Here is a 15,156-nt window from a genome sequence, read left to right as displayed (position 1 = left end):
CTACTAAAAACTCAGTTATTAACTTATCGAATTGAAATGTGACCTCGAACAACATGTGTTTTGGCTCCTACTTTTGATAGGAGCTCAAACCCCTACCCCTTTGATGCTATGGAATTACTTCAGGTTCACCAAAAAGAAAAGAACATTATCAAATTGACGGCTTTAGGGAACTTACATATGAGTGTAAAAAGAACATCAACTATATTCACTTTGAAGAGTATGATTTCTCCGTATAGAACTTATAATGTCTAAATCTCTTTTGAACAATGAAAATTTTTGTAGCAACAAAATCGAAAATAAAATCTGAAAAAAATTAATGAACAATTAAACAACAAATATAATTTTTGCAGTTTCACTGAAATTTGTGAATAATTTAATGAGATAGATAAAGTTAATAGTCCAAAATCTTACTAGTATATTAAAATTTGTCAACAATTGAATAACCCAAATAAATTTTATCATTTCATTAGAACTTGCAAATAATTTAACGAAATATATAACATCAAAATACTTCAAAATCACATCATCAAAATTTATGAACAATTGAACAATACAGAAATGTTAAGCCATTCAAAAAAAAATGTGAACAATTTATACCGCAAAATTTCACATACCTTTACTTATCCCAATCATAAATAATTTTTACCAAAATTATGATTAGTCCAATATAGATTGTGAATTATATATATTATTTGAGTTTTCCAGCCGATTTTGACAGCCGCATTAAAGTTCAACTAAATTCATACCTTCGGATAAAACACTCTCTAACAAATACGATTTCATATCATACCTACGGAGTAGAGCTGTCAGCATGGGTCAGGCCCATTGGGTCAGTCCGGCCCAATCTGTAATTTAATAGGGTTGGGCTACAATTTTGCAGCTCATTAAGAATAGGGCTTTTTAGCCTTGCCCGTTGGCCCGTGGTTTTGAGCAATATGGGCTGGACTGGCCCGTGGGCCAAATAAAAAATGATTAAAAAATAGAATAGAGTACTAAGAATAAAAAAAGGAGTCCAAACTCATATTTGGACCATCATAGATATTTAACTATTAAATATGTTTATAAAATATATAAGAGTTAAATATGTTTGATGAAGATGATGTGGCGATGTTGAATAAGCCATAAGTGTCTTGATAGTTTTTTTTTTTTAGTTCATTTTTACTTTTAATAGACTAAATATTGACATTTTTTTCTGTTTTATTGTGATCAATTAAAACAAATTAGGTTAATCTATTCATAAATAATTCATTCGTATTTTTTTTTAAATGACCAAATACAATAAAATAATCAATTCAAGTGAAAGTAATTAAGAATTTTCATCAACAAATTTAAGAATATATAAAATATATTTATATCCATTAATTATATTTATCAAAATATATTTTCTCTATTCAATCAATTATGGTTAAATAAACTTATTTAGCTCGTGTTTGTGATATTTTTGTTTGAATTTTAGAAGAATAACAATCATAATAATTAGTTTGTTGTTAATTATTTTATCAATTGAAGACATATAAATTATTTTCTCAACATTTAGTTATATGTTAGTAGGTAATTAGTAGTTGATTGATTTTGATAATTTTTAAAAGTTGAGGGTATAAAATTATATTTTTTTTAAAAAATCAAAAGTCTAATTTTTTTTTTTTAAAAAAGACATGGTCAAACATAACTCCAACTCCAACTTCATCTTCAACTCCATCCAACTCTGAAAAAAAGTACTAATTTTTATGGCCAAACGAATACTAAATTTTTTCATTTCATAAAACTTGCAAATAATTTAACGAAATATATAACATGAAAATAGTTCAAAATCATATCATCAAAATTTATGAACAATTGAACAATACAAACAAGTTAAGCCATTCAGAAAAATACGTGAGCAATTTATACCACAAATTATAAGTAATTTGTACCAAAATTATGATTAGTCTAATATAGATTGTGAATAGTTTTTTCTGTTTTTGGGGGGAAAGGGAAGGGGTTTTAGTTGATTTTGATAGTCGCATTAATATTTGATGAAATTCATATATTAGGGCAAAACACTCTTTAATAAAGACAACTTCATATCATATTTGAGGAAATTCGATAGTGATTAAAGCTTAATTAAAGTTTACTTAATATGTATAATGAAATTTCAGATACCTTATATCCCAATGATAAGTAATTTGTATCAAAATTATGATTAGTTCAATACAAATTATTGCTCAGCCGATTTTGTTTAAAATTCAATTAAAGCTTAATTTTTCGTTCTTCCCAATTTAACTTGAAAAAGGAAATTTAGTTTTTTAAGAAAAAAAAACTTTACCAAGCCTTTGCCCACTCCACTTCTACTTAACCCTAGAAAACTCCAATTCCAATAATAATTAACCCCGCAATCCTCATCGAACTTTCCAGAACCTCAACCAAACACCTAGAAGAACCCTCTAGTCTCCACCATCACCACCCAAACCCTCTTTTATAAAATCCCAAAATCTCCTTTCTTCCTTCCACTTTTACCCTTCCAGAGAATTCCTTCCCGTAAAACTCAACAACAACAGCAACTATGGCCGATGAAGCTAAGGCCAAAGGCAACGCCGCTTTCTCCGCCGGCAATTTCACCGAAGCTATAACTCACTTCTCCGAAGCCATTAGTCTTGCTCCGTCGAATCACGTGCTTTATTCTAACCGATCTGCGGCTTACGCTTCACTAGGAAAATATCAGGAGGCGTTAGCTGATGCACAGAAAACTGTTGACCTGAAGCACGATTGGGGTAAAGGTTATTCGCGTTTAGGAGCTGCGTATTCGGGTCTTCATCAGTACAGCGACGCCGTTTCGGCGTATAAAAAGGGTTTGGAAATTGATCCGAGTAACGAGGGGTTGAAATCGGGTTTAGCTGATGCTCAATCAGCTCAGGCTCAAGCGCAGGCCAGATCGAGAGGCTCATCGGGACCGGCGAGCCCGTTTGGTGATGCGTTTTCCGGTCCGGAGATGTGGACGAAGTTGACAGCGGATGCGACTACACGGGGTTTTTTGCAGCAGCCGGATTTTGTTAACATGATGAAAGATATTCAGAAGAATCCGAATAATCTGAACCTTTATTTGAAGGACCAAAGAGTAATGCAAGCACTTGGAGTTTTATTAGGTGTGAAATTGTCAACGAGGATGCCGGAAGAGGATGATGAGATGCCGGAAGCTTCGACGGAGAGGAAGAGACCCGCGGAGGCGGAGGTTGTGAAGGAGGAGAAGCGTCCCGAGCCTGCACCCGAGCCCGATCCGATGGAAGTGAGTGAGGAGAAGGAGGCTAAAGAGAGGAAAGCGAATGCTCAAAAGGAGAAGGAAGCGGGTAATGCGGCTTATAAGAAGAAGGATTTTGAGAATGCTATTCAGCATTACACTAAGGCTATTGAGCTCGATGATGGGGATATTTCTTTCATTACTAATCGCGCTGCGGTCTACTTGGAGATGGGAAAGGTATAATTCATATTCTTAATGCTCATAATGTTCTTTGGCTAGATAAATAGTAATATGGTATTTAATTTGACTTGTATAGTGTAGTTATACAAGAAGTAAAGCTAAAAGTTTAAATCTTTACGAAGTAAACAAAATCCGTCGCGCCTCTCTGTTTTTCGTGATCATGGGGGTGTATGGTGTTGATTTGACCTATTCAGTATAGTAATAGTAGAAGTAAAGCTAAAAGTTTAAATTTTTAGAAACTAAACAAAGTTCGTTCAACTTGCCTAGTTAGTGCTGCTCTGTTTGCTACAATTGGTGTAATCTTTAACTTGGTCAAAAAGAAGTTCCAATTTTTAGAAGTAATTGAACTGAGGATTATGATAGGCAAGGGATGGAAAGGTGTAGCGGGAGCAGGTATGGTAGAATAGTCCAACGTCCTGCTTGAGAGTTGTTTAAAAAATGAAGCTGTTTGTAGTTTAATGAGTTTTGGTCTTTGAATGTTGTATATATTATGTAGAAATAAACAACAATTTGGACAATGGGAAGGGAGCGGTTATAAATTGGAACAGAGGAGTAATCAACTTTTAGTGCTTGCCCTTGGGTATGCATTTTCATAGTGATATGAATTTATCATTAGGATAGTTTAACACGGTAAGGGGATTTCTCTGTTCTCCTAGGTAAAAAGCCATCTGATAGTGCTCTAACTCCTTGGTGAGGTTTTTTTTTTTGGGTCAATATAACAAAGGTAGTTGGCTTTGTTCTAAGGCTTTTGTTGGGTTTCATAAAGTTGTGGTTGGGCTTTCATAACATTGTGGTTGGGTGCGGTGTGGAGGATCGCATGAGGTAATAGTAATTTGTCTTAGATGAAACCCAAATAGAAGATGGGCTTTCATAACGTTGTGGTTGGGTGCGGTGTGGAGGATCACATGAGGTAATAGTAATTTGTCTTAGATGAAACCCAAATAGAAGATGTAATGAGAACGTGGATACTGGTAACCTTCATCTGCAGTTATTTGTAAATTATGTTTATTCTTCTCTTTTTTGTTTTTTCTAGCCTTCCATAATTGGTGGGGCTTAGAGTTGTTTGCTGATGGGAGTGTAGCACCTGTGTGACTTTCCTTTAGAAGCTGTTGATAATGGTGGTAGTGTCTTAAATGTTTTATTAGACTTACTCATTAATAAACATATCTTTCTTTGCCTATCTTACATGCGTTGTGGTAGTAGTCGCTTCCTCTAATGGCTACCGGAGTCTGTATTATAAAGCTTCTCCTGGGAGGTTTGTTTCTGTTTCTAGATGTTTGCTTGGGAATTTCTCATTGCTGCCATACTTTTTTGGTGGATGATGCATCAAGAAAACACACTGGCTTATTAGAAGACTTGTCTGGCAAGAGAGGCAAAATGCTTACAAATTTCGTGAATGAAATCCTAGAATGAACTGAAGTTACTAGATTAGGTTATTGATTTTCCTGGCTATCTTAGGGTAAACATGAGTTGGTTCACGTACTTGGTTGTAGTAATTGATCTCCAACTAACCAACAGAATTCTTGAGCTTTGGGGAAAAGATTACTGAGTTCATTGGCTTCGTTTTCTAATTTCTAATAATTATTCATCAAGTTAACCATCCAAACTGTTGGGTTTAAGGGAAAGGATATGAGTTAATTAACATATAATACTTATCTACGGGCTAGGACCAGAACTAGAATTTAAAGCTGAGTGGTGACCAGGGAGATGATTTTTGCCATGCCCTAGACTTATCTGGTGACTTGGTCATTGTGATGAGTTGATGTGTTCCCACCCCCCTTGTTTCCCAGGTTTCTCTGTTCCTTTTTGAACCATAGCAAGTGTAATATGGTGCCCCTAGTTCAGGGACACTGATCTGTTTCTTGTGATGGTATGGTATAATTTCTGCACGATTTCTCTGCTTGTGTGAACTCAATTGTGTCTTATAATTTTTTTGTCTTGATTTCAGTATGAGGATTGTATCAAAGATTGTGACACAGCTGTTGAAAGGGGAAGAGAGCTAAGGTCAGACTATAAGATGATTGCAAGGGCTCTTACTCGAAAGGGAACTGCCTTGGCAAAATTGGCTAAAACTTCAAAGGATTTTGAAGTTGCGATTGAGGCTTTCCAGAAAGCTCTGACTGAGCATCGCAACCCAGATACCCTGAAGAAACTGAATGATGCTGAGAAGGCGAAAAAAGAATTAGAGCAGCAAGAGTATTTCAGTCCAGAAATAGCGGACGAAGAGCGTGAGAAAGGTACTTTTAAGGCTGTGGGTTGGTCTTCCTTTTTTATGACGCTCAGCCACTAACTTTCTTCACTATGTTACAGGAAATCAGTTCTTCAAGGAGATGAAGTATCCCGAGGCAGTTAAACATTACACTGAATCTATAAAGAGGAATCCCAAAGACCCAAGGGTATGGCCTCTCTCCATCTTCTATCAACTCTTTTGACTCGAGGACTTCTTTGGTCCTTAGTTAAGGTCTAAATCCGGTAACTACAGGTGATGCATCTGATTTCTCCTCTTTTTTTGGGTTAGGCATACAGCAACCGGGCTGCCTGCTACACCAAGTTAGCTGCATTACCTGAGGGGCTCAAGGATGCTGAGAAGTGCATTGAGCTTGATCCAACATTTGTAAAGGGCTACACCAGAAAGGGTGCCGTTCAGTTTTTCATGAAAGAGTATGAAAAAGCTTTGAAAACTTACCAGGAAGGGTTGAAGCATGATCCTCAGAATCCGGAACTCCTAGATGGTGTTAAGAGGTAGATAGATGTTCCTTTTAAATTCTTATCTCATCAGTTGCTTTCTTTTCAAGTTTTTGAGGGTGATCGTGATTCTCAAGATTGGTGTTTTACTTTGTTCTTTCTCTGAAATTCACTACTAGATTCCCTATTATATGTAGTATTTCTGTTGGCCTCGAAAATTACTTTTGATTGTAGAAGGTTCTCTTTTTTCTTTTTCTGAAATTCACTACTAGATGCCCTACTACATTTAGTATTTCTGATGGCCTAGCAAATTACTTTGATTGTAATAGTACAAGTTCCCGTTGCAACATACTGGTGATTTTGTCATTGTTATGGTTCTCATTATAACTTAAATGCCCTGTCATTTTGCAGATGTGTTGAGCAAATAAACAAGGCAAACCGTGGAGATCTAACTCCAGAGGAGCTCAAAGAGAGACAGGTATAATTTCTTTGCACTGTAATATTTTATTTTGCTCCAGGTAGAGGTTATTGGTGGTGGTGATACTCATAAAATCAAATTCTTTGAGCAGGCCAAGGGGATGCAGGATCCAGAAATTCAGAACATCCTTACAGACCCAGTAATGAGACAGGTATTATTTTGGTCATTTGAGAGTAGTATTTTGCACTTGTTATATATAACCCATAACATTGTGCAAGTAACCGTTCAACATTTTGTATTTTGGAGCAGGTGCTATCCGACTTCCAGGAGAACCCAAAAGCTGCACAAGATCATATGAAGAACCCTCTTGTGATGGACAAGATCCAGAAGTTGATTAATGCAGGAATTGTCCAAGTTAGATAAGTAGTACTAATATTTACAATTCACGGGGGAAAGAAGCAGTGACTATCCATTTATTTTCCTCATCCTATTTTCATTCATAGTTGATTGTTCATGTGAACTTTTATTCTCTTTCGTTGTGTAATGTCGCACAATCTCCTGGTTTCCCAGTTTTCTTGCTCTTTTCTTTTTCTGTGCAACTTTTAAAATTTTGTATCGTGTCTATTTGAGGGTGCGAAAGGAAGGATTGTTGGCACTTTATCTGTCCTAATGTTATTCTCCGTGTCAGAGTTCAGATATGTCCTTCAGGTTGGGAAGTGTGTGTTTGCGCTTAAGGTTGGTTTCTATAACTTGTGGTGAAAACATTTAAGATATTATTTAATCAGAAAGTCGCTAGAGTAATCTTTTTCTGTAAAAACTAGGGGTTTCCGGAGCAAACTCTTGGTATTATTTTTGGCCATTGGCACTGTAATGTTGGGATACATTACTTAATTGTGGGGTGTTTTATGGGATATATCAATTCAGTGGACAGCGTTGCTTATCCCTTCTCTTGTATCAAGCGACCCCTTACGGCTTTGCAAAAGAATAAAGTTTTTATTGGTTGGGACTGGAAAACCTGTTTCAAGAGTTTGTTGCAGTGTTCAAAGCTGACAATATTTCCTGGTAAAGATATCAAAGTGATGCCCAAGTTAAATTGATGGTGTGGCATATGCTGCATCTTTGAAATACACGTAATGGCAAAGGTTTTTCTCTGTAGAAAGTATACTTTTGAGAGAGTTATTAAAAACTGGATTTTCTTTTCAGGAATTTGTGTTAAAAGGGGGCGCAGAGGTTTATTTTATTTCTCTGAAAAAGATTTCTTTGATAAACGGCTTTTGAACAAGAAGTCGAATGTTTCGACAAAACCTAAAGGAACACCATGAAGAGTGTTTTTTCTGTGAGTTTAAAAAGATTTTCATGGATAAATGTCAGCATTGTTAAGTTTTTTTTTTTTTTTTGATTTAAAAAAGAATTAAATGCAGCGTTAGCAGGTAGAGAAACCTTTGAATTAGGCAAAACCAGACTACCAAATCAACTCCGGTCTCCATGCAAAGACCACTAGAAGATGAAACTGTTAAATAAGATATTACATCTACATTGTATATCGTATGAGATGAGAGGTAAAATTACATAAACATATCCCTCCCCTGCCTGTGGGTTGTTACTGTCGTGGTGTGTACTGGATGTAATTGGTGCCCTGCCTGTGGGTGGTTGTTACTGTCGTGGTGTGTACTGTATGTTATTGGTGCCTATGTATACTTAAGAACGGACAAATTGATAAGCGTACTTGTTAATCTTACAACATTAGACTACTCAACTATTTTGGACCTCTAGATAATAAAATAAAAGATTGCCGAAGCAAAAGTAAAATAAGCAACCCAATCTTTCGTTTTACACTAAGATCCCAACGAAAAACACCAAAATGTTAGGCACAAAATTGTTCATATAGTAAGGTGAATCCCCACACTCAACAGTCCTAAGAAATTGAAGTTTCTTTGGATGAGATATACCTTTAAATGCATGTACACATTGTTGTCACTTAGAGCCCAAGCTTACAGAATTCAACCAGATTAGACACAACTAATTTATAACCAATATCAACTATTCTCCATCAGTGTTTCATACTCGTACAGAAAGAATATCGCGCCAGCCTTGACATCTTTGTCGAGTAAATACCTATTCTTAAGTTCGTGGATCCAATATCTCAAAGCTAACTGACTAAGCTGCTGCTGTTTTGAATGTGTTGAGGGACAACATCAAACTTGGTTAATTGCATAACTTACGATGCACGGCCTTTTGTAATTCCCCGCAAGGTACTAACATAACTGAACATCTCTGCTAGTGGAACTAAAGTATCAACCACCTGCACCAATTAAATAAGATCCATCAGACAAAATTCATTATGGAAAGACATAACTATAGGTACTTTTGACTAAAGAAGCAACAATTTACCACATGCATACTTTTTAACTTATGTTCGTTCTTCAGAATTGTAATATATGACGTTACAATCCCACTAGAGGTCCTCTTTAAGTTCATAACGCTATACATCTTACATATCTTCATAGGGAATATTTCAGAATGTTCAACACCATTTCTATTTCTATAAACTCTATTTCAAGTCAAAGACAAAGACCATCATGCAAACTGAGATATAAGGAACAAAATGGTGGTTGGAAAGGCAGTCTAACAGTCATATCAAGGTTGAATGATTAAAGCAAATTGAATTCTTGAAGATTGTAGAAGTTGTATAGAATAATATTATTAGTAGAATGATGCCAAATACATTGAGATGCCTCAAAATGGACAAGGTGCTATATGAGTAGGACCAGAACAAGTACTAGTATTTTTCAAAATTGACTTAATTCATGTGCTACTGCTGTATGCATGCTGGATTGTTATGTGAAACATTTTTGTTCAACAAAAAATGCAGTTGGAAGGTGCAAACGTAGATATAATGAGCAGATTGATGAAATGAGTCTGCTATTCATACCTTGAGCAATTGTGGACTAGCTTTTAAACGTAGAAGGAGACAGCTATATAAATACTTGTGTATCCATTCATTCATAATTAGACTTTTTTTAAAAACAGTGGTAGTATTGCAGCCAACTTGTGCCCACCAAATTATAAGACACATGTACAACAACATACCCCGTGAAATCCCTCAAGTATGGTCTAGGAGGGTAAAGTGCATACAGACCTTACCACAACCTCGTGGAGGTAGAGAGACTGTTTCCGGAGGGCCACTAGGACTAACGTAGATTGGTTGAAATCACTTAGCTTTTTAACCCATGTTGGAATCCCAGCCCGGGCCTCCCATGTTCTTTATTATAGCTTCATTAACCTTCCAATATAAAAGCAATGAACACCTAAGTTGCTTGATTCAGGTGCGGGTATCCGAGACGGGTGCGGATCCGTGAGTCGAATTTGTCAGATATAAATTTTAGGATTCGGGAGTGCGAATCCGAGAGTAGATACGGGTGAAGGGATTCGGCTTAAAAAAATTAAATACTATAAATAGAGTTATAATTTATTTTAAACTAATTTATTTTCCTTGACCCACAGAGATTTGAATTTATTTTTTATTTACTTTGCTATTTTTAATTATTTTTTTCATTGATTTTACTTTTCAATTAGGAATAGTATTCGTATTAGAAATTTTTTCCAAAATTAAAACGGACTTTTATTTACCAAAAAATAAAAAATAAGTATAATTTTTAAACAAAGTAAGTTTACTGACCGACACTTGTATACACATGTTTTTATTTTTCATTAAAAGGTATATCTGTGGTTAATATTATTAATATTATTAATGTTATTAACACCACAAACAAATCACTTTGAAAAAAAAAAAAACCCCGTCACTGTTAACGCCGACGACAACGAACGACGACTGACTGTAGACGATTGCAAGATGTTTTCCGGCGACGATGATTTTAAGCGACGGCGACGATGATTTTCAGCGACAGCGACGATGATTTCAGGGGACGGCGACGGCCATCAATAACACCGTCTCTGTTCCGGTGGTTGTTGGTCGAGATTTTTTCAGGTAAGTTGCCAGTTAATTTTGATGCTTCCCTCAAATTTATTATTCAGTTTGGTCAACGTCTCTGAAATCGTTTGACCGAATTGGAGATGGCGGAAGCACCCGTCCCCGCCCCAATCTCGTGTCGAGACGGATTCGGCGGCAAAACAGCCGAGTTCGAGCAACATAGATGAACACCAAGAAAAGCAAGACTCTTGCCCAAGAAACCAACCTATCCACTCACCCCACCCCATCCAAAAGAAAAAAGGGTTAGCTTTACAAGTTATCTCCACACTTTGAGTTTCATACGTGACCTTTCCGGTGCGTGAGTTTTCTGATTGAACTATCACCAACTATTTATCAAGACACACCTAATCTATTAATTGTTCACTTGTCTAGGTATGAAACTCAAAACAATTAATAGTGGGTGAGAGTTCAGCTAGGAAACTATCACCAACTATTTATCAAGACACGCCTAAGCTACTAATTGTCCTCTTGTCCAGGTATGAAAGTCAAAAGAATTAATAGTTAGTGAGGTTCAGCTAGGAAACTTAGGAACACGCACACCTAAGCTCTTTTTAATGTTTGTTTGACTAAAGATTTTGAAAAACATTTATCTCAGAAAAACAAGTTTCTTCAAAAAAAGGAAATTAACTTCCTCAATCAAAGTAGGAAAAAATAAGTTGCTAAGTTCATACCACTCTTTAACACTGCACACCCATCTTTATCCTCCAACCCTCACCGAGTGAATTCCCTAACTAGTCACTCAAGTTCAGGAAATTTCCTCCAAATATCATTTATGTTTCATTTACGAACATAATATCACTCTCTTTCTTTTTTTTGGTCGAAAATTTTGATGAGCAATTGAAGTAAAATGTACTAGTTTGCAAAGAATGTTGATGTTTAACATAAAGGATTCACCCCTAAGTAATTACTGCTAATGTACCCGAACAGTAAGGTGGTGATTACAGCTTTCTCTAACTATAAGCACAATGCTTAAACAAGATATCCTTTGTGGCATCTTCAGGATGTACAATCCTACTTCAATGCAACTATTTCCAGAGAAAGATATTGAGCCAATATCCCTTATCATCTACCAAATCTTTGAATTCTCCGACGCTGCAACTCGTCCAAGGATAGATCTTGAACCTCATCTACTGAACTAAAAGATGACAATGACGGTCCATCATCAGTACGACCTGTGCCACACATCTCACAAACACTTAACCAGCCTGAATTATCAAATGTACATGTTTGACATCTTCACACTTGAGATGTATCTCTTGTCTCTCTCCCACCAACAGTTCCTCTACCACCAATTCTTGGTTGGCTTCCAAGTACCCACTTGACAAACCTTAAAGGCCAGTTCAATGCATGGCTAAAGCCTCTGACGATAGTCCTCAGTGGATTTGCACCTGAATACGATGCTTTTAAACGCAAAAATAGAAGGCCAGCAAGTATACCGCCAATATGGCCAAGAAATGAGACACCAGGGACAAACATTTGTATGAGAATAAGTTCTGCCCAGGCAGCGTAATGAGTCGGTACCAGCAGCCCATGCACATCTGTATAATCATCTGACTGTGCATTGAGAATAACTTTCATAGCAAAGAGGACACCAGAAAACCCCACAGAATATTCCTGATAGCAGGGTCTCTCATAGTCAAACAACAGCAGGAGTGATTTCGCAAGCAATATTTTGACACCCTGGGAAATAGCAACTAAGGTTGCAAACTTCCCATTGATGTCTCCAACTGAATCCCCTTCCCCAAAAGTGATAGCATATTGTCGACTAGGTGAGGTTCATCCAAATGGTAGAATGCTGATAGGGAGAATCGTCTCAGGTCCTTGTACTTAAGAATGAGATGAGTATTAAACCTGACTTGATTGATGGTAGGAAGTATAGGATGAAGAAAAGTGGGCCTCAAGTATATAATTGTATTAGCAGCAAGAAGTGCTGCTGTAACCGGTGGTTTTCTCTCTAGCCTGCTATATTCAATCATTGTATGCATCCCTAATAAAGGTAGAATCCCACGTGAAACTGAAGAAACCCACCTTCCCCTTCCTCTTTCCATTCTTGATTTGGATGCTATATTTGACAAGTTAATTACATACATGCATACAGGCACAAACAACGAAACACGCATATACACGTATATTTAACAAGTCAACCACAACCAGTTAATTGAACCCTAGAGTCAGCTTTGGCCTTGTATGAAAGTCATACATGCATACAGGCACAAACAACGAAACACGCATATACACGTATATTTAACAAGTCAACCACAACCAGTTAATTGAACCCTAGAGTCAGTTTTGGCCTTGTATGAAAGTCAGAATAAGAAAGTTGTACCAAATTTCATTTAATCCTGTGGCCTTAAAACACGTCACAAGGAAAGTTGGAATCAGAAAGGTGCTAAAAAGGGAAGGACACATTCTTTTAAAACCTTTCTAGACCTCTTTGGAAGCTTTTTACTCCCAATATGTGACATATATACCTTTTTAAATTTGATTCTGCAATAAGTCCATACAGACATATATCCCCTAACATCGTCCAGGCCAAATAACCTGCATTCAGTGAATCAGCAAGGTCTGATTTCTTCTTTAAACATAATTCTGAAATCCACATATGTCAGATCATACAGACAGACTCCTGGTAAGATTTATACAAAGGCTTAAAATTATATCTTCGCAAATCACCTAGACTTCTGTTTGAATCAAATCCACCTAATAGGTGGTCGGTTAGTCTCAGACCTTGCTGATTCACTGAAACCAAATGGAAACAGAGGAAGTAATTTGAAGGAGGGGTATATTTGCATCCTCTTAAATCAAGTTAAGATTGGGGAAATCAGAACAACGCAGCTATTTACTTGGGGATGTTTACATTTTCTCGAAACATGCTATAATTGTCAACAGTTTAACGAAATGCCGTCATATAACATCAATCAGACATCAAAGCATGGTTACTACAGCTATGATAGTTCTAACATTATCCTAGGAGATACAGTATTCCTTTCAAACTTAACTTTGGAGACAAGTAAGGCATATTACACTTGAAAAAATGCACCTGCTTCACCATCATAAACTTTTTCATACAGTAGTGAAATAGTCACCAATTGCATGTAATCAAACTAAAACACAAATCAACATTCCCTGCGTTACTCTCAAAATATGGAGAAATGAAGGAGCTTGGACTGGTCATGTGGCCAGTGGTGGAGCCAGACTTTTGGTTAAAAGTGTTCATTTTCCCTTGGGCAAAGAACTGTTTTAAAATTTTCCCTTGCGCAAAGAATTGTTTTAACAAAAAAAAAACAGTTTCCCTTGGGTAAAGCACTGTTGTACCTGCCAAGGGTTGATTCAGAAATGCACACTCTTGACCACTAGACTATATTTCTCTAGCTTGTCAAGGGTGTGCAACAACATGTATATAACCATAAATATCTATATTTAACCTATATACTGGGAAAAAATTTCCGACGAAGGGTGTTCATCTGACCACCCTTCATCGGCTGTGGCTCTGCCACTGCATGTGGCATGCTTGATGTTATTTCGTTACAGGGAGGGGTATTTTTGAGTTAAAAATTTAACGGAGGGGCATTGGCAAACAGCAAAACATACCCAGTACCTTAATTGCCAACAACTCCTCTCAATTTTTGACAACGCATAAGCTAATCTGACTAACCTTGAACCCTAATTAAGCTACAAATCTCCAAAACCCAAAAGAAAAAGAACTAAAAAGAGTTCATCAAACAAAACACACCCAGTACCTCAATTGTCAAGAACAGTTCAATTTTTCCACAATACAGACGCTAATCTCACTATTAACCCCTAATTAAGGCTTACAAACAAACCCCAATTCTTGAAAATAAACAAACTTCATCACAACGAATAAAAATTTGAGATAAAATCGAATCGGATGACCAAAATTTGGAAATGCTGCTGAAATTAATTGGGCGAAAGAAACATACCCGGACAGAAGAGAAGACACACCAACCAAAATTTGTTTTTGCTTAGTCGATTGCTCTTTTTGTATGCTTATTAGTACATCAATGGAGAACACAACACGGAGATCAGACAGAGGGAGACAATGGCACGTATTTGATCCTCAAGCAAATTTCTTTACATGGTAAGCATGAATCTCAAAACCCTCCCTTGTATAATGGTAGTACTAAATCTTTTGTAGAAAAGAAAAGAATATTCCAGATACTTCCTCTATCCCACTCGCTTATTTTCACTTCTACCAACATTCACTTGGACCATAATATTCCTGATACAGCTTTCTTCTTGAATTAAAAGGGAGGAATACAGCTTTTCGTCCTTTTAAATTTTAAAAATTAAGTAAAAGAAATAATTTTTTTGTAAACATTTTTGCTTTAATAACTTTGCACAATTATTGATCAATTTTATATAATTATCGAATAATTTTGATAGTTGTTTAATAATTGTGCAAAATTATTCGATAACTTTAATAATTGTTGAGATAACTAATGCAGTTGTCGAACAACTGTCTTAATTGTTCAAGAGATTTTATTTTTTTAAATTTAATAATATTGTGGATCCACTTATTTCCTTTTTTTAATTAAAGACTTGGAAGGGTAACTCATTTTTCTCGTTAGCAAGAAAATATGTTTGTTT

The 15,156-nt window shown here is 36.2% G+C and overlaps 1 protein-coding gene and 1 pseudogene across 1 annotated transcript; one reads left to right on the top strand and one right to left on the bottom strand.

Annotated features, from left to right (window-relative positions):
• Positions 1-2,172: 2,172 nt before the first annotated feature.
• LOC107867269 (hsp70-Hsp90 organizing protein 2) lies at positions 2,173-7,212 on the top strand. The gene is made up of 7 exons (XM_016713435.2): positions 2,173-3,451; positions 5,403-5,691; positions 5,765-5,850; positions 5,973-6,196; positions 6,551-6,617; positions 6,709-6,768; positions 6,867-7,212. Exons 1-7 carry the CDS (start codon positions 2,543-2,545, stop codon positions 6,978-6,980), a joined length of 1,749 nt encoding a protein of 582 aa, XP_016568921.1. The 5' UTR covers positions 2,173-2,542; the 3' UTR covers positions 6,981-7,212.
• A 4,173-nt stretch (positions 7,213-11,385) lies between these two features.
• On the bottom strand, positions 11,386-14,827 carry LOC107867286 (annotated as a pseudogene).
• Between the last annotated feature and the right edge of the window lie 329 nt (positions 14,828-15,156).

The sequence above is a fragment of the Capsicum annuum genome, chromosome 1, assembly GCF_002878395.1.
Source record: "Capsicum annuum cultivar UCD-10X-F1 chromosome 1, UCD10Xv1.1, whole genome shotgun sequence".
Taxonomy (NCBI): Eukaryota; Viridiplantae; Streptophyta; class Magnoliopsida; order Solanales; family Solanaceae; genus Capsicum; species Capsicum annuum.
This window is presented reverse-complemented; position numbering and strand designations above follow the sequence as displayed.

What these genes read in the sequence shown, in the direction of transcription:
- LOC107867269 (XM_016713435.2), top strand. Translation starts at nt 2,543, where the DNA reads ATGGCCGATGAAGCTAAGGCCAAAGGCAACGCCGCTTTCTCCGCCGGC. An exon ending in TCTACTTGGAGATGGGAAAG is followed by an intron (nt 3,452 to 5,402) that starts GTATAATTCATA and finishes TCTTGATTTCAG; the next exon opens with TATGAGGATTGTATCAAAGA. An exon ending in CTCCTAGATGGTGTTAAGAG is followed by an intron (nt 6,197 to 6,550) that starts GTAGATAGATGT and finishes GTCATTTTGCAG; the next exon opens with ATGTGTTGAGCAAATAAACA.